The following is an 18,631-nucleotide window of genomic DNA, read 5'->3' as shown; positions in this document are numbered from 1 at the left end:
AAAACAATACATAATTTATTTCTTACTGGTACATACTGTAGTAAGACTAGATTCACTATCACACATTCAAACATGAAGTAATATCAGTAATATCACACTGCACCATACGGGAGCTGATCAAACCACAAACGAGACGTGTTTATGCTTGCGACTGTACTTAGGGATGTGTGGAGTAATTGTGTCCGAGTTGGCGGATATCCCAAATTCGTTTTATATCCGAATTAGCAACTTTGCTGAATTTAAGAATATGTCAGGAGTGCTAATAGATCCTAGATTCTAGTGATTAACATATTTTGTAATGAACTTTTTAGAAATTAACAACAAGAAGCGAATTCGAAAGCGAAAATTTATGTGTATTTAATTTATTATAAAAAAAATCAATAATATTTGCAAACAGACGTTACTTTTCGAAATTGTACAATCAAAAAAAGTTCGTTTATTTTGCACTATGCAAATAATATATATACATATGTAAATTTGTATCCGATTCATATTTTCCCATCCCTATAGTACAATAACTAATAATAATATCTTGTGGTTGTACATAATGTACAATATGTAATATGTGTAAATAACACTTGCATTGGTTAGAACAGAGCGGCTATTGTCTGTCTACAGCCAAGAGTAACTCATATACTGCGGACGCGACGCAAAATTGACGCGATATTTGAAAAAGCTAAGAAACATTGCGTCTCGTCGTTGAGGGCTACGAAAGACGTATGTTAGGCTGTTGTTATAGACGCATTTCGCGTCGCGTCGCGTCTATAACTAAAGTAGAATGAAGAGTCATTTTTCAATTTGTGTCTCTAAAACATTGTGTCTCTTACCGACTATTATACTACTTAGTGTTATACATACACTTGCATGTTGCTTCAAATTTGCACGGGTTTGACCAACAATTAGTTATTTAAATACTCACATTATCAACTGCTATAAATAAAATCACTTACAATACAACATTACGTATACAAATTTATTCAATCACAGTCACTTTCTTTTTAACCTAGTGTCTAAGTTGTCTGAAGGTCTTTGATTTAGTTTAACCCAAGTATAACCCCTACGATTTAATACATAGTTTTGCCAATTATTTATAGTCCAAGAGTGTGCTCTTAAAACAGGCGTTGAACCGACATATCTACATTTTCATAGATATTGACTTAACAAAGACACTCTTGAACATAATATACTCTCAAAGGAATTCTTGCGTTTTCAAAGTACTTTAAAAAAGTTTCATAAAGACCAACAATGACCAACATTCATAATTTTTAGTTATCACACACCACTAATAGTCTTTAAACTGTTTGAACCCATAGTCCCGTCTTCTATACTTGTTGTATGTGTCGTTCCACAAGCTCACGGATTCCTCGTCCCACATCGGGGCAGTACTGATCTTGGAGTCGATCACCAGCGCTGTGGGGTTCCACCGTCGGCTGGGGCGCCATCTGAACGGCAGCAGGCGCGACGTGTAGGGGGTAGGGTCACTGGAATTAAGAAGGAAGAAAATTTAGTAATTAGGTTTTGTTGAAGTAACTACTTTTTTGGAGAAAGGTAAAAAATGATGAGACGATGGGCCTTGGGCCTTGTCGAAAAATTTGATCATAATTTTAGTGTTATCGTAATCAAACAATTTCGATTATAGACCCGTAGAGAGCAGCCAAAAATAATTTTGTAACTTTAACAGGTAAATGTTTGTATGTCTTTCTATGCTCTTAGAGTTTTATACACAGTTCGTGTATGAAGGCAATGTCTATGAGTGTCATTTATTGCAGCTTGTAGCAATTCTATATTATTAATACACATTATTATTCTAAATTATATTATTAATTATTCTGTGGTAGGCCACAGGAATCCATTTCGGGAGATGCTTGTTTTCCCATGTCCTATTAGGACATTAATGGGCTAAAGGAGATCATCCACGCTCCATACATTTTTGGGCCTTTTTTCAAAGTGCCGGCCAACAAAAAAAAGTGGCATGTATCGTTAGAACTAGCCATTTGAAACAATAGTTAGTATGGCACAAAACCGGTAGGATCGCTTTAAACCGAGTTATACAGGTTTGAAGATTCATAATATTCAAACATTTATTCATTTCTGAAAGTTCTGTTAAACATAAAATAATGATTGATTTTGCTAGAATTAAGTATCTAAAGCAAATGACCACTCTGAAGATGATTTAAGGTCATAAGCCCACGTATCAACTCGAAAACGGGTCGTCACCGTATCAACTCGAGCTCATCAGTATTATTAGTATGTAATTCCCTACTGTAACACACTTATCGGAATCGTTATGTGACGCACCCTCGGTTGTGTGCAACTAACAGACCATCGTCTAGGTAAGAGGTCATCTAGAGTGTTGCCGTTGGGTTGTTATGTCCGACTCATCGGCACGTGGAACAATATTTTGTGCTTCGGGCACGATTTGTGATGAGGGCCTTTGTTATGAGGACACATGTTGCGGTTTAGAAGGTATGCCCACAATTCTATCGGAATTTGCACATAGCCCCACACTCCACCCTGGGTGCTGGTGTATGCATAATGTGCATACGAACCACTCCCATGGTCGTGCGCCGGGGCGATCACATAACGATTCCGATAAGTGTGTTACAGTAGGGAATTACATACAAATAATACTGATGATCTCGAGCTGATACGGTGACGACCCGTTTTCGAGTTGATACGTGGGCTTACGACCTTAAATCATCTTCAGAGTGGTCATTTGCTTTAGATACTTAATTCTAGCAAAATCAATCATTATTTTATGTTTCACAGCACTTTCAGAAATGAATTAATGTTTGAATATTATGAATCTTCAAACCTGTATAACTCGGTTCAAAGCGATCCTACCGGTTTCGTGCCATACTAACTATTGTTTCAAATGGCTAGCTCTATTGATACATGCCACTTTTTTTTGTTGGCCGGCACTTTGAAAAAAGGCCCAAAATGGATGATCTCCTTTACTTGATTAGTAGGTACCATGATACAACTAGTACAAACGCATCTGACACATGAGTGAATACATTGTAATATAATTTTAAAGTTCCTGAATTTACTACAATTGAACTATAAAATACCACAAAACTGGCTAATTACGTGTACAAATGATAGCCATAGTACCCTTACAATATCGCAATCAATGTTAAGCAGTGTCGGGACAAACATCACAAATATTGGCGCAGAGCAAACGCGCTGTTACGTGCATGCAATTAATTTACATATTGACACACAACACATTAATATCTCGTTTGATTTTAATACTATATCTAATTATTGTAGCGTTTGTGGATGGGATACGGGTGTTTGGAGGTTTCGTGGTTAGGTTTTTTTGTGATGATGATGATATATTTTGATTATTGTTGAGTAGAAGTTCAAAAAATCTATGCTTTTTCCTATTTTTAATATTAAAATACTAGCTAGAACAAGAGGTTATAGTCAATATTGAGGAGGTTGAGTTTCTGTTTTTGTAGTGCCGTGCCGTTACGGTACGGACGGTGCAGGTACGGACAAAATATGTATGTGTGTAATTTGAATTATAAATTAAACACTTACGTACACGCATTAATTGCTTTTTTTTATTTACTGACTTTAAATTCGAAATATCGGCTATACCTAAATTAAAACCTTTGCCAGAGTCATAGTATGAATTTTGTTAAAAGTAGACTATTTTCTATGTCATTGTGTTTGTTAATAAAAATACATTGAACCTATTATCTAAAATAGTAGTTTTAATTTCGCAATTTCTATCTCCTTTGTATGATTCAACAAACAAAGTCCTCATTCCATATTTATTACAATTAAAGTGTTCCGACATAAAAACCGAGTATTTCAGTGGAAATGCACAGTTTTGCATACAAATTAAATATTAAAATGCATTATTTACGGCGTGACGAGAATAAAGGCGGTCGTAAATTAGATGTTCATTGCATAATTTATTTATAACAATGTGCCAGGCTACGTACTAGCGCAGTAATGTAAGGTAAATATGGAAATAAAACAGTATTATGCTGTCTTAATGGAGAATTAGTGCTGAGAATTTGGATATGAACAGAGAGGATTTATTGTACAAAGTATTTTAAGTTTTGTTCTCTTATATTTTAGTTTTGGTGGCAGTGTTGTGGGTTTTCCCAGACATTTGTATGTTTTTTAGCTTTTATTAAGTTATGTGTGTGTGAAAAGGTATTCGCCATTTATTTTAACGGTAAATGTAATACAAAGCTATCAAATGAATGTCCAAGAAATACTTTTATGTATTGAGTTATGTCAAAACTCGTAGGTCTTTTATTTTATGATGTTGTTATCTAGTGCTCTTTTGGTGTTTTACAAATAACTCTGTTTAGTGGTTTTGTAAGGTAACATTTGTTTTTATAAAATGTTTATGTCCAATTATTATCGACCATTAAAATACTTTAAATATCAGTAAAAGTGTGTAGACTGTATAAACGCTTAGTGTTACCAAAGTCAGTTAGTAAATAATGTACTATCAAAAATGAAGTTAATATTTAGTAAATAATATATTATCAAAAACATATTTAAATTACAAATTATAATGATTCCATGAGTTAACCATTTTTATTTGTTTATCAAATAAACTATACACAATAATATATTTTTTTATTGTCTGAATGTCACGGTCGATATAATATGTAAATTTTCCTAGTATATGCCGATGTTGTAACTACATAACATATACATACTATGTTTGTGTACTAAAACAATATAATTATTATTGCAACAGGTAATCTTTTATGAGTTAATTAGTTGTTCGACAGTTAATTATAACGTATCAAGATGACCTTACCACCATTTAAACAATTAGATGGTTAAGCCACCTTCGTTGCGGCTAGTTTTATGATGAGTGTAAAATGTCAGTAGAGTTGTCAAGAGGTTGTAGTAATTCTGGCGGTTGGATTCTTTCAAATGTTTGTAAAGGCAATGTAAGTTGTTGGTATGAATCTATATTATTTATCTTGAAATTAAGCAAAGTATTTTGACGGGAGTTATTAGAAGAGCAAGTGAAGCTTTTGACTGCACACGTAGTTAAAGGTAGAAATGAAAATGGCCAATAACTGCAATATGTACGTTTAAAAGCCATACGCATAACCTGCTATAAAGTAACGAAAAAACCTTTATATTATATATGCCTAAACACATAAATAATATAATTGCCTTAATTACCCATTTAATACCTTATATTATGATAAAACAAAAAATATTAAAAAAGGTTTTAAAAGAAAGGTTCGTTTAATATACTCGTAAACGTAAGGACCCTTGTCTTATTTAACTCTTTTCATTTTCTACCCTCGTACGTAAAACGACTGTAAATGAACGAATAAAAACAATGGGGATGCATACAGATATCGTCTCCCGGGTTTGTTCGTTTAATGAGTATAGAACTACGTGTTTTATGATATTCTAAGTATTTTAACTGTTATTTGTTTTTATTATAGTCAATATTTTTGATATTTGCCACAATTTATTGCTATTAGTTGAAGGTAGGAGGCATATGAGTCTAAAATGTAGTCACATTGTACCATTTAGGATTTTAGGCGCATGTAATCAATTTACTTACTAAGACTTAAGGGTATTAAGTATAGTTTAATAGAAATGCGTAATAACTAATAGCACTTTTTCCGACTCAGGAATCGAATCCAAGACCTTGTGATAAGTAATTGCATACTCTAGGGTCTGGACTACAGAGACAGACGTTATAATTTTAAACAAATTCAATCCATGAAACATTTTCCATGTTAATAACCTCATTTAAGGACAAGACATTGTCTACTGTATAATTTTCTACAAAAACATGCCATACTTACTTATACTTAGCGAAGTTAGTCCACATAGTAACCATTCTTCTGATCATTTTCTCCTCCAAATATCTATGAGGTAGTGGAAACGAATGTGGCTTGAACAGATAGAACAGCTCATCAGCATGAGACGCGCCGTTACTCAGACCAAACCCTGAGATTATCTTCGGCATATTTATCAAACCATTATACTTGAACAAATAGTAGTATATCGGCTGATCACTCGTCCTTGAGTACAACTCAGACTCAAGTACCAGAGGGAACTTAAAATGTACGTCGGAGTACAAGTCCACCATATCCATGATCATTTCTTCTTTGTAAGATGAGAAGTAGTGACGTTTGATTCGTTCTGCTGTACAGTTCTTGTCAAATTCTGATGGAAACTGCAGGTCTGTTTGTAAACTCTTCAAAGGATCTATAGCGATACTGTTGTTTTTTAAACTGGTACCGTAATCTGCTGATACAAAGTATATACCTTCGTTATTCGTATATCCTATTATCATTGGAACTTTAGTATAGTTTCCAGATTTTATAATGTCTGCTGGATATTCTGTTACAACTGGTTCAACTCCTTCAATCAGTTTCTCTACGCACGGAACAAATATATCAGTTTCTGCGACACAGAACTTGTCTTCGTAACTGCTGATAGTGTTAATCAATTCTTTGGTAGACTTTTTTGATAGAATACTGTATATTTTTCTAGGGTCTTTGGTGTTGTAGCCTAGTTTCTTGACTAGAGTACTCGCTGCTTTTATGGGGTCATGCTGAAGCGCCCAGGGTGCTAAAGAAGACCCGCTCTGCAGTATTGCTTTGTGGAACAAACCTTTGGCTGCTGGCGACAGGATCATGAACGAGGTAGATACAGCGCCGGCACTTTCACCAAACAGTGTTACATCGTTAGGATCTCCTCCGAAAACTTTGATATTTTCCTGAATCCATTTCAAAGCTGCTATCTGATCTTTCAAACCAGCGTTACCGGGAGCTTCTTTTATGCCTAAGCAAAGGAATCCTTCGACGCTCAGTCTATAATTTATGCCTACAAGAACCACATTATGTTCGGCGAAAAAATCACCGCCATAAAGGTAAGGTGATCCTGTTCCTCCAAAAAAGCATCCGCCGTGGATGTAGACCATGACTGGTAGAAGTTTGGTGTATTGTACTGGCGTGTAGATGTTCAGCTTGAGACAGTTGGGCTCGCCAAGGACGATGGGGCCGAGGCCAGACTGGGGACACCACGTGTTCTCGTTCAGGGCGTCGAAGACTCCGCTCCATGGTGCTACCGGGAGGGGCGCCTGGAAATATAATTACGCACGTTATAGTGACTGCTTGATCATAATCTTTTCTTATTTATTTTCTTAAGAAAGTTAGTGGTTTTATAATATTGCGTATTATATGCACATTGTCACATTGGTACGTTAAGATGACCTGAGTATGACGTTTTAAAAAGCGTTAAGTATAGTAATTTTCCTGTATCTATTATGTTAATTCTAACAAATTATAAGGTGAAACATATTACTATTTTTGTAATTATAGTAATTGTTCTACAATTGTCAGCATAATAATATGTAAAAAATTAGTGAGATAAGGAAGGGACAAGGAAAATTATGACGTTATCGAGAGCACGATTTAAAAATGTCTTAATAACTAACTATCTAAGGCTTGATTTGACATTCAAATATTTTTAAATGAAACTACAACTTTAGTTAAGTATACTTTAAACATAGTTATGCAACTTAAACCATTGAGAAACGTGAAGCATGTTTATGTCACAGTGACATAACAGAAATCTCGTTTTACATATAACCAATAACCCAAATATGTAATACTTGTTCAAGGTCACCGTAGTGGACATTGACCTTGACACTATGACGTCACTTGATGTACTGTTATTGTTTAAGTTTGGGGACAAATATGTAGTGTTTTGTTTTTATATAGAAATAATTGTAGATTGTCTGGTATTGTATGGACACCCGGTGAGTTTTATTGTTATATTTTATTTGATTGCTGTTTTGGTACATTTATAGACTATAAACAAATAAAAAAATAAAGGATAAAAGTATGAGCTTCTCTACATATTTTTTTTCATTAGGTAGTAGTTGCCCACGGATCTGTATGAATGGAATTTTTTATAAAGATTATTGTTCCCTTTTTTCGTCAGTGAAAGCCTTCGGGGTCCATGTAAATTTCGCCTTACCGGCTAGATGCCTGCCGCGCTAAGACTACACAAGCGGGGTATGTGGTCTGCCTCTATTTTCCCACCTCACAGTATAATATTTTTTCTCCCGCGCTGGTTTAGGATTTTAATTTCCCAAATGTGTGTGATAATCCCCTAACTATGCATCAGTTTAAATTCCTTTGGAATCTACATGTTTTTCTTTTTATCCTTTGGATGTATAAGCTTTTTAGGTATTTGTTGGGTTTATTTCATTGAATCTCACAGTTTGTGTGCTTATTCATTTCTCGAAAAAATCTTATAAATGCATAAATTTTCAACCCTCAAAATTAAAAATGCATACAGTTGCATTCAAAATTGAAATTCAGACATTGACATTTACAAAGAGATAGTTTCAAAAGTACACTTCACTATCTATACATATTATTATCTTACTAATCTCGTTATTTATTCGCTTATACATAAGTATCCGCTAATTCAAGGTTACCAGCTGGTCTGCGAAACCGTAACTCGGTTACCTTGACCGGGTTTGATTACCGGCGAGGTAAATTCACCCTGACAGTGTAATTGCATGTGATGAAGACTCACTTTTCAGATTTATATTGCACTGAGGGGTAAAGTTCGATTCTCATGTCTGAAAAAAATTCTCCGAGAAAGCTTACATGTTAGAATTTTTTTCTGAGATATAGACTATATTAGATTTGATCACGGCTTCACTATCGTGGACATATATACTAATGTCCTTTTTAGGATATAATAAATCATGCTGCTGAATTTTATCGAAATCAGGCCAGTAAAAAGAGATACAGTCAGAGCTATATTTTCGATTTGGTTACATTATTAAAGGTACATAACTATGTACTTTGATATTAATATATTACAGTAACCTAGTTTTCAAAGATTATAAACGAATTGCGTCTTTTAATACATAATAAGACGACATCTAAGATATTTAAATAACATGTAAATTTAAATGCAAATATAATGAATAAATTCATAAATATAAATAGCCTTGAGTATAAAAGATGCATATTATTATATTTATCTGTGTTTCTAATCGTTCGATTATTTTCTACATGTTATAAGAGATGCAAACAGGTGTAGTGGCCGTTTTATCTGTCTAAGCTACATAGATAGATGTTTTATATGAAGAATCTTAAAGAGATTAGATAGACATTAAAATTTTGAGGGTTTGCAACCCTATTCTTTAAGAAATAATCGAACCTGAGATCACAAGACTGTCATGTTCCTGACAAATATATGAAATTCCATACTTCTACATAAAGGTGTTCGTACAATTTCCGAGATATAACGTTATAGTTAAAAAGTTGTCTGGGTTCGATTTCAATCGCTAAACAGAATGCCTTTTTTCTTTTAATTCCTTAAATATTTTTTATTCATTTAGTTAGGTATTTCTAATTATAATTAAGTGATTTCTCTCCATTTTATTTTCTAAGAAAATTCTATATAATGTCAGATCTAAGGGCGATTAAATAACGTAAAGTCGATGACCTTAGAATGAGGGTCATGGAGATCATCAGATTATAAACATTGTCACTGATGGGTTCTAAACTAAATATTGAGCATAGTCCAAGGTATGAGGCTGTACACAAACTGATATTTACGGATTAGAGATGGGCCTTAGTAAGTAAGGTAAAAAATAAAAGTGTAATAAATGTATAGAAACATAGAGATATAGTTGTATTAGTAATATTATTATAAAACGGAAAAATATCTCCAAAACTTAAAGATATTGTTTGTTAAAGAAAAAAGGGCTCTCAAGTAATTATAATATTTATAGCTTAATAATTGACTGTAATTGTATAATTGGGAGCCTTTTCTTTCTTTTGCCTGAATGAAATTCTCTAACCGCCTAAAGTTTTATAAAAATAAATGAACAGGTAAAAAACCTGGTTTAGTTTATAGTTCTTTAAACTTTGCTTTGCAAGGAGTAAAAGGACATAAGATATTATTATCTGATATCCTTCAAAATCGACGTTGCGGTCTTGAATGACAACATGAAATGTGTATGAATGTGAATTAAACAATGTAATGGTCGTAAGTCGCAAGGCGCGTTCCTTAGTGTCACACAAAAAAGAAGAAAGCACGATTTTTTGATGTATGCTGTATTTAATTTCAAGATGATTGTATTTTCAAGTTAATATTCTTAGTAGCCATTTTACCTAGAGTTTTATACGATCATCGTCAAATTACCACACGCGTTTTTTTGGAAAAGCGCGTTGTTTAAAGAGAATAAACCAACAATTTGTTTGAATGATTAAGTAAATTTACCTTTCGTACAAGTGTATGGATTTCACGTGAATAGTATTAATATTCATGTAAATAATTACATAAATAATTAACACAGCGATGACCTGTTCAAGGTCGCATTAAACCTATTGGTAGAGACATTTTAGGCATACAAAAAAACGTTAGGGCGGGCGCGTCCTGTACAGGGTAGAGTTGAGACAGCACGTTAGTGGCAAATAAGAGGTTCTTGAGTTGTTGAAATGGTTGGGATGGATTGTATTTAACTGAGCCGACTTCTTTTAAATGAAAAGAAAATAATGGTCATTTTTTCTTACAAAAAAATGATAAGTTTCTTATTTGCAATCTCTCTCTACATGAATTTATGCCAAAGCTGAAAAAAGGATACACAAATGTCCTTTTACGTATGTCTCTTCGTGTTAAGATTATGTTGACGATGACGTCTTGAATACTGACATAAATATTTACAGTCTAGACAACTATAATGTTATACAAGTTTAAATTACAATAAGCATAGATATTGTATAGGTTACATTGTAGTAGGTACTGTATGTAAAACGAATTCTTCAGGTTTAGTGTAGTCAAACGTAAGTGCATTTTCTAAGGTCATATATTTTGGGAAGCAGCAGACAATTAATTAAAATTTCATTAATAATCCTAGGTCAAGTTAGCTCTTATTGTATGTTAATTTTGTAGAATTAAGTGCATGTTTGGGTTTTTGGGTAGTTTTTGTGTTTATGTAACAAGCAGTCGTAGTAATAACGAGTATTATCTAAGGGTCTGCGCAAACGGGCCACCGACCACAGCCACTGGTCGCCAGCGACACCCACTTAACACGTTTTTCCATATATTTTGTATAGACACATCGCACACGTGTAGCCGGTGGCGGCCACTCGCTACAGAATAAAAAATATATGAAAAAACGTGTTAAGTGGGTGTCGCTGGCCACCAGTGGCTGTGGTCGGTGGCCCGTTTGCGCCGACCCTAACTGTCCAAGAAGCGAATACTTTTCAGTTCATATAAAAAAATGTGTTTATTTTTGTCACAAGATAAGTTTCACAAAAAAGAAATACAATAAACATAACACTTAGACTAAACTATCATGGGTGGACTAGAATTGATCATTAAATCGAATTAGTTTAGCAGTTTCTAAGCCTACCCATTACAAACAAACACACAAGTTAGGTATATTAGTTTACGCGTATATTATATCCTCCTCCCTACGAAAATAAACACGCGTGATGTTATGTACATAAAGAGCAAATATGCGTATATAATTAGTGCAAATAGTTTTTAGTTTCACGGCCATTTAAAGATATTTTGTACTGATCGTCATGTTTGATATAAAAGTTGTTTTTTATTATTTTACAATCACTCGTCATGGATTTGAACGCGTACCTCTCGTATTGCTGTATGTGAGGGACGTAGGTCTCCGTAAAATATAGCCTTTTATTGCATTTTTGAAATAAAGTTGATGATTTTAAAGTGATTGTAGAGTGAAAAATAAAATGCATGTTTTTCAGGGTAAAAACTTTTTATAAGATTTTTGAAGGCTTATCCTACTTTTCAAAACGAGGTACATATACTTAGTTACCTGTCATTGCTTATATAGGCACTAGACCTTGTGGCCCACCGAAATCAGATATGGCTTTATTCTAAGTGGAGCCTAAGGATTGCTTTGACAGAACTTTATTCAAATAAGAATATGAGATTTGAAACTTCATTATTGTTTCTATAGATTTGGTCTTGAATTCGTGATAAATTGTTATTTTTTGCATCACTCGGATATTGCATCTGGATATTTTTGATCAAGAGTGACATAGCGAGAATTTAATTAATTTCACGTCAGAGTTTAATGGAATACGAGACATGTTTGTAAAAAACGTAGTGAACTTAAGATCCAAGTCCTCCGTCATTCTGGAAACGCTTGCCCAGCAATAGGACAGTCTTTGTTTCAAAAAAGTATGTAAAAGAAGGTATACTAACCTGAAACCGATTACTCTCATTAACAGTCGCGTAAGGTATTCCGAAGTACTCGAAGAACTTGCCGTTGTGGCTGACGGCGCCGCGCACGTGGCCTCCTCGCACGCGCACCACGGGCGCCGGCTGACGCACCACGCTCGCGGCCACCAGCCACGCCAGCGCCAACCACTTCATCTCTCACTTGACACTGTACACATGGTGGAAAATTGCTCATCATATTTTGACAAATAGTTCATTTGTATTTTTTATGTCTTAGTTTGATAGTGTTACCACTTTAGTTCGAACTATTCCTGACACTGACCATATTAAGATATCGAAGACACAAGACTACTGAAAATTTTCTATAGAATTACGCAGTAGCAATGTTAGTAATACTGATTTATAGCTTTTTAAGAATTTGTGACTGGTTTGAATTTGTTGTTGTGTGATCTAAATTATATTTTGGGGCAGGCTTTGTCATCTAAATGGGTGCTCAACTGCTCAAGGAAGCTTTTAAACAGATTTGTGAAACGTATGTGGATGCTATAGATTGCGTATTTTCTATATACTGCCTCAGTGGCACGGTCAGAAGCATATGTGATCGCCGCGTACAGGTCTTAAGCTGCCGAGGCCAGCCAGAAGTATTGGCTATATTGCCTAGGAGATTATATTCTATATTCGGCTACCAGGTTGGCTTTTTTTACATGTTTCTTGAGAATAATATCAGCATCAATAATAATTGTAAGAAAGGTTCTAAGACCCGTGATATCAGCCTATAGTATAAATCTCATTATCACGAAGTAACTACACAATTAAGTATGACATTGCAATTTTCTCCTGCCATGACATTTGAGTGTATTATACTTTTTATTACGCCACGTAAGTAAGTAAGTGTTCGTGACAGTTAAGTGACAGTGCGGCTGACACGTGCCTGACTTCTGACCCCCGAATATTGAGGCTGAGACATTATTAGCTGACTGTACCTTTTTAAGGTTTTGGTAGCTTCCTACTTAGTATCAAAAAGAAAGCGAAATTCGCTTATATAAGGTAAATTCTTAGTGGCAAGTGAGGCAACTTAAAGTTTGGTTAAACGTGTACACAATAGCAAAGGGTTTGGCTTTCTATTGCTAGTTTCGGCTATAATCAGCCCTAGGTATTATTTGTTTAGTGTAATTTAGTATACTGAAGTAGCTCTTTCTTCGGATTTCTAGGTGGCTCAACCGCGGGACAGCATTAACGAAGGGTTATGATTGTATTTTTCTTTATAGGTTGAATTGGAAACACCAGCTAACTTTAAGAAAGAACTTTACCTTATTTGTTGTTTATTTTATAAAATAGTTAGATAATAAAACATGAACTAAATAAACACATAACTATATTATTAGTTATTTATAATTTTACTAGCTTTGCTATATATATCTACTGTATGCTATTTCCAGAGCTAAATATATTTTCTTGAAGCTTATCGTGGTCAAAATGTTGATAACAATTATTATAACGACTATCATTATATCATGTCAACATTTACATGGATACATTTTTAATGACAAAAACCATTAAAAAACTATTTAAACATTTTGGAAGGTTCAAGATCAGGTAAACAAATGACGTTTGTACATAATCCCTATGTAAACAAGCACTGTACATAATGTATACTCAATCTGATTACGCAATTGCTTATTAGCTCCGGTAATACATATTTATATAAACAAAGTAAATAATATTAGTATGGATTATTCGTCATTTGTATATTTTGTAAGAATTCAAATTGACTGGCAAATATGGTTTTGTTTGTCTGGTTGTTTTATAGGAGAGGCCTGTTTGTTTTTGGGTGGGAGGGGTAAAATCGCTTCCTTAGTCCTAAAAAGTCATGTACCTATATAAAGTTATGTATCTTTTCAAGCACATTTCATTAGTTACCGTATAGTTAGTGGGCAACCTAGTATCAAAGTCACTCGAAGACCAGACGCTCTAAGCTCAAATACCATTGCAGCCACCCACCTATAGAGTGTTCGCCTAGTGTTCGCTTAGGTTGCTTTGCCCATTGATCGCTTTTTGGGACTAAGATAATAATATTGCAGTGATGACTGTAATAAGCAATACAGGGAAAAATATTATCAATTGTTGAAAATAAAAATGGAAGTAGCAGTAAATTGCAACTTCATTATAAAATTGTATGGTTGTATCCTAATAGCTAGTTGAGGTGGGGTTGATAAACGATCTGTTGGTTAAGTAAATCTTGGCGCGGTCATTCCATAGATGGGTGACCGGTTAGTGGTATTTGAACTGAACGTCCCCGTACTTCGGAGGACACGTAAACGTCGGTCCCGGATTTTGAAAACTAGAGGTATAAAAGTCGTTTACCTTTGGGCGGCTTGAACCATTTTGACACTAGGTAGACCACTAACGATACGATAAGAAGAAGAAGATTGCATCCGATAATATTGATACCCACAAAAGAAAATATAGTTTTCAGATGTACAACAAATTGCTAAAATAACATCTATCTTTACTTAAAATAAATCTTCAATATAAACCAACAGGTCTAATTATTGACTATCAACATCAGTTGTCCTTTTATAGGTGTTTATGGAAAAATCTGCTAGGCAGCTTTATCCGGTTAGACTAGTTGTCTATGTTATGCACTTGGAAATAAGAGAAATAAAAATAATGTTTATTGAGAGATCGCAGTATTTTATATTATTAATACTTTCGATCTGCTACTTTGCCTATGTTGAAAAATTTGCCAACATGTTCGATTATCTTTAGTCCGTATAAATGTAGTCTATGTTGATCAAGGGTACGGTAGAACGGGGTTACTTTTGAATGCAGGGGTTACTTTAAAATGTAAAGAAATGGACATGTTTAGGGTCAATTATGCTATTTAAAATGCTACAATTTTATTCACAGTGATATTTACTACCGAGAACCGGACAACTGAACTCGTCACTAACTTTTTGTGCGAGCTATTAACTTATTTCTAATATCAAATTAACCCCAAATTTTCCTAAAGTCACCCCGTTCTACGGTAGTGTTATTTAGAAAAACTTTAATAAGCTTTTTGTAATTGGTTTAGAAATGGTTTTATACTTCCAATAATGCAATTCGGAAAATATCGATCATAAAATTAATTTATGAAATTATGGAGCCACTTCAGTTTTTGTCGCTAAAATATTTTTATTTGAACTTGTTAATCATATTTACCATTTTTAATACATTTTTTTTAATAAGTACGTATTTATGTATATTTAAAATAAAAATAAAATATTTATTTCAATTTAACAAAACTATGTTAACATTCTTAATGACAATACATTATCTGCAAATATTAAAAACAGAGCATTCTACCATTGCTACTATTTTTGTAAATTATTAAAATATATAAGTATAATAATTTCGTTATAACAATAATACCATTTAAACTCACCTACAGACGATGCACGTAAACCGCAATGAACCGCAACTAAGTGCGCGTGATAACTGCGTGCGCGCAACTCCACCACTATGCTCATTATTGTTCAATGTACTACTACATACGACAATTATCAACATCACCAGTGAACGAGGAAATAAGAAAAACATGTCCAAAAAAGTATATTTGGAAGTAGTCAAAAAACTAGTGTTTATATTGTGGGAAAACACTTATTTTAGAAATGTTTAGAAAATCTAGAAATATCTAAACAACTATGTTTTTATTGTCCACTATACGATACATACGACAATTATCAACATCACCATTCTAAGAGGAAATAAGAAAAATACGTCCATTAAAGTACATTTGGAAGTCAACATTAAAATCTAGATATTTTATTTCTAGTGTTTGCATTGTGGGAAAATACTAACCGTTTATTGTTCTTTAATTTTGAAAAGGTCTAAAAAATCTAGAAATATCTAAAAAACTATTTAATTAAAAAATAATTACTTAATGTTAGCTTAAAATTAGAAAAGATCTTTATTGCACCGTCTCAAGATTTTAATGTGGTCTGTTTTAAATCTCAGACAAAACTAATGTTTTAAAGAAGTTCCTGAAATAAACAAGTTCTTTCACCTTGGCCTTTGGTAAATAAGAGAGCCTTGCGAATAGTAATAAGAAACTAAGGAAGCATATATGCGTCTGCATTTTTACTACTAATATACGTCATCTAAAAAAATATGCTTACTGCACTTGTATCGTAGTGGTTTAAGCAACGTGGTAGGTTATGCGGGTTCCCACTTAAGTGTTCGCATATTCGTCTCTCGTGCTAAGATTGGTTTATGTATCAAATAAAAATATCAAAAGAGGAGTTTAGTAAAATGCCTGCTATACGACTGGTTCAAGTGACTAACGGTCAGTTTCAATGTAAAGATTACCGATAGTAATCTATCGGTAATCTTTAGCATACCGTCCGATATCTACCTATCTTAGATTATTGGGTTAAAATGATCTATCATTCATTGGTTTCGGTAGAAATTGCTATCCATAAATAGGCTATAGGTAAAGATAAACTGTTCATCCTTTTCCTTAGTAAACGTGATAGTAGACAGGTCATTAAAAACAGCCGTTATAGAAATAGTTTGATCTTAGTAGCAATCCGGAGTTGAGTAACGGGACTAGTATGGTAAACTTGCTCTATACGGGAAAAACTATAGTCTAACCACTTACTACAGATACTTGTATGCAAGATTCACGACTGGCGGAAGTATATAAATTGAACTAATAACATCTTATGTAGCTGACAGTAGCCTGTTCGATACAACTTCTTTATTTTGGAAATACACAGAAATATGAATTATAATCTTATTAAAAAGGAAGCTTAAGTTATCAGACTATTCAGAAGCAAAAATAAGATTAAAAAATAAAACTATGTATGGCTTACGTCTTTGAGGAAAATGGTCACGTTTTTCAAATAAAACGTTTTTGTATAAAAAGTAAGAGTTTAGTCGACGTCAGTTAGTTAACATAGTACATAGTTGTGTATACATTATATTATTATGTTTAATTGCCTCGCCGGTATTGACCTACTGTGACATAACGAATTAATTCGATACTTGAATGAATAATTAATTGTTATTTAATGTATTGCCGTCTATAGCTCGATTCTCTACTACTATCGACTACCGCCAACCAACCTGTCATCGAGAAATTTTGTACGAAAATCTGATCAGCGCCTCTGACGGGCGCCGTAAGAACTATTTTGGCAGTACATTTTAAATGTCAAACTTTCGATACTCAGCACCAACTCAGAACAGAATCGCACTGGTGTTTAGTATTATTTAGCTAGCGGTTACTTCGGCCATTCCCAATAACCTATCTTTAGATACAGATTGTTAAGCCAAGATTTTGAAAATGGTAAAATAGGTAACTATGACATTTTGGAAACATAAAGTTTGATGTTTTTGTTTCAAATGCTTGTGGTTTAATTGTATAATTTTATTTGGCTGCCATGTTTGTATTGTTATTTCATGTGTTTGAATAGTTTAAATAACAAATAATTGTTATATTGTACGATGACTTATGCATATTGATGTTAATTGTTTTCAAATGAATTGGGTAGAATTTTCTTTAAAAAATTAAATTTGATTTTGTTAATAAAAGTACCTACTGAAAATTAACACTTTTTTCTAAGATTCTTGCTATACTTTTCCTTACCTAAATGCGTTGATTAAAAAAACGTATTTCGCGAGAGTAAACCACGCGTTTAAACTAGTAACAATTATTAACTGGGTCGATGAACTTTTTTAAACTGCGTTTATTCGCCGGTCCCGATAACATAACCTTAGTAGCTAGTTTATCAGTTGTCAAAATAGTGGACTGACATATTTACTATTATAAATATTTGATGCATTTTGTTATCAGTCGGCCTTGTAACCCCAATATTAATTTTATGTTTTGACTATTTTATTATTTTTTATTAGGTTAATTTATGTGTATCTATAGTTTGTACTATGTGGTTCAACTTGTAGTGTAACGAAGTCCCCAGTTCCATTTCCAAGTAGTGCAATTTGCTACTTAGCATGGAATTTTCTTAAAAACTATTGATTATATACCTGATTAATGGATCGCCTCTCCTACACGGTTGTATCATCATAATTTTTTTTTCTAATATTAAGACACTTTCAGAAATAAGAAAACCCTGTTACTCTGCGCGACGAAGAAATCGAACTCGGCACCTCATGATCGGCAGGCACATACCCAACCGTTCAGGTGACAGAGGCGATTAATCTTACTCATAAATTAACCGTAACTGACTTTTACAAATTCCCACCGATCTATTTTTCTCATACCAACTTTAGACTATATTATACTGTCATACTCGATTGACCAATCACAGACGTTTGACCAACAGACCGACGGACAGTCATTATGTGTGACCTTAATGAGTTTTTGTATATTTTTTGTGAAGGTTTGCAAGTGTTTAGTGTTTACGTATTCATGATATGTGCA

At 33.7% G+C, this 18,631-nt stretch overlaps 1 protein-coding gene across 3 annotated transcripts in view; it reads right to left on the bottom strand.

Moving 5' to 3' along the window:
* The window catches only part of LOC142980261 (esterase FE4-like), a 21,676-nt gene continuing 3,045 nt past the window's right edge, over positions 1 to 18,631 (bottom strand). For 2 of the 3 annotated variants that reach the window (XM_076125606.1, XM_076125608.1), the window contains exons 2-4: positions 12,232 to 12,415; positions 5,814 to 7,096; positions 1 to 1,481 (exon numbers count right to left, since the gene is read on the bottom strand). In XM_076125606.1, coding sequence (XP_075981721.1) covers positions 1,283 to 1,481; positions 5,814 to 7,096; positions 12,232 to 12,402 — 1,653 coding nt within the window. In that variant the 5' untranslated portion in view covers positions 12,403 to 12,415 and the 3' untranslated portion in view covers positions 1 to 1,282. Of the gene's footprint in view, positions 1,482 to 5,813; positions 7,097 to 12,231; positions 12,416 to 15,634; positions 15,708 to 18,631 lie in introns of those variants that run through there. The other variant, XM_076125607.1, reaches the window with a different exon arrangement.

The sequence above is a fragment of the Anticarsia gemmatalis genome, chromosome 17 (assembly GCF_050436995.1).
Source record: "Anticarsia gemmatalis isolate Benzon Research Colony breed Stoneville strain chromosome 17, ilAntGemm2 primary, whole genome shotgun sequence".
Taxonomy (NCBI): Eukaryota; Metazoa; Arthropoda; class Insecta; order Lepidoptera; family Erebidae; genus Anticarsia; species Anticarsia gemmatalis.
This window is presented reverse-complemented; position numbering and strand designations above follow the sequence as displayed.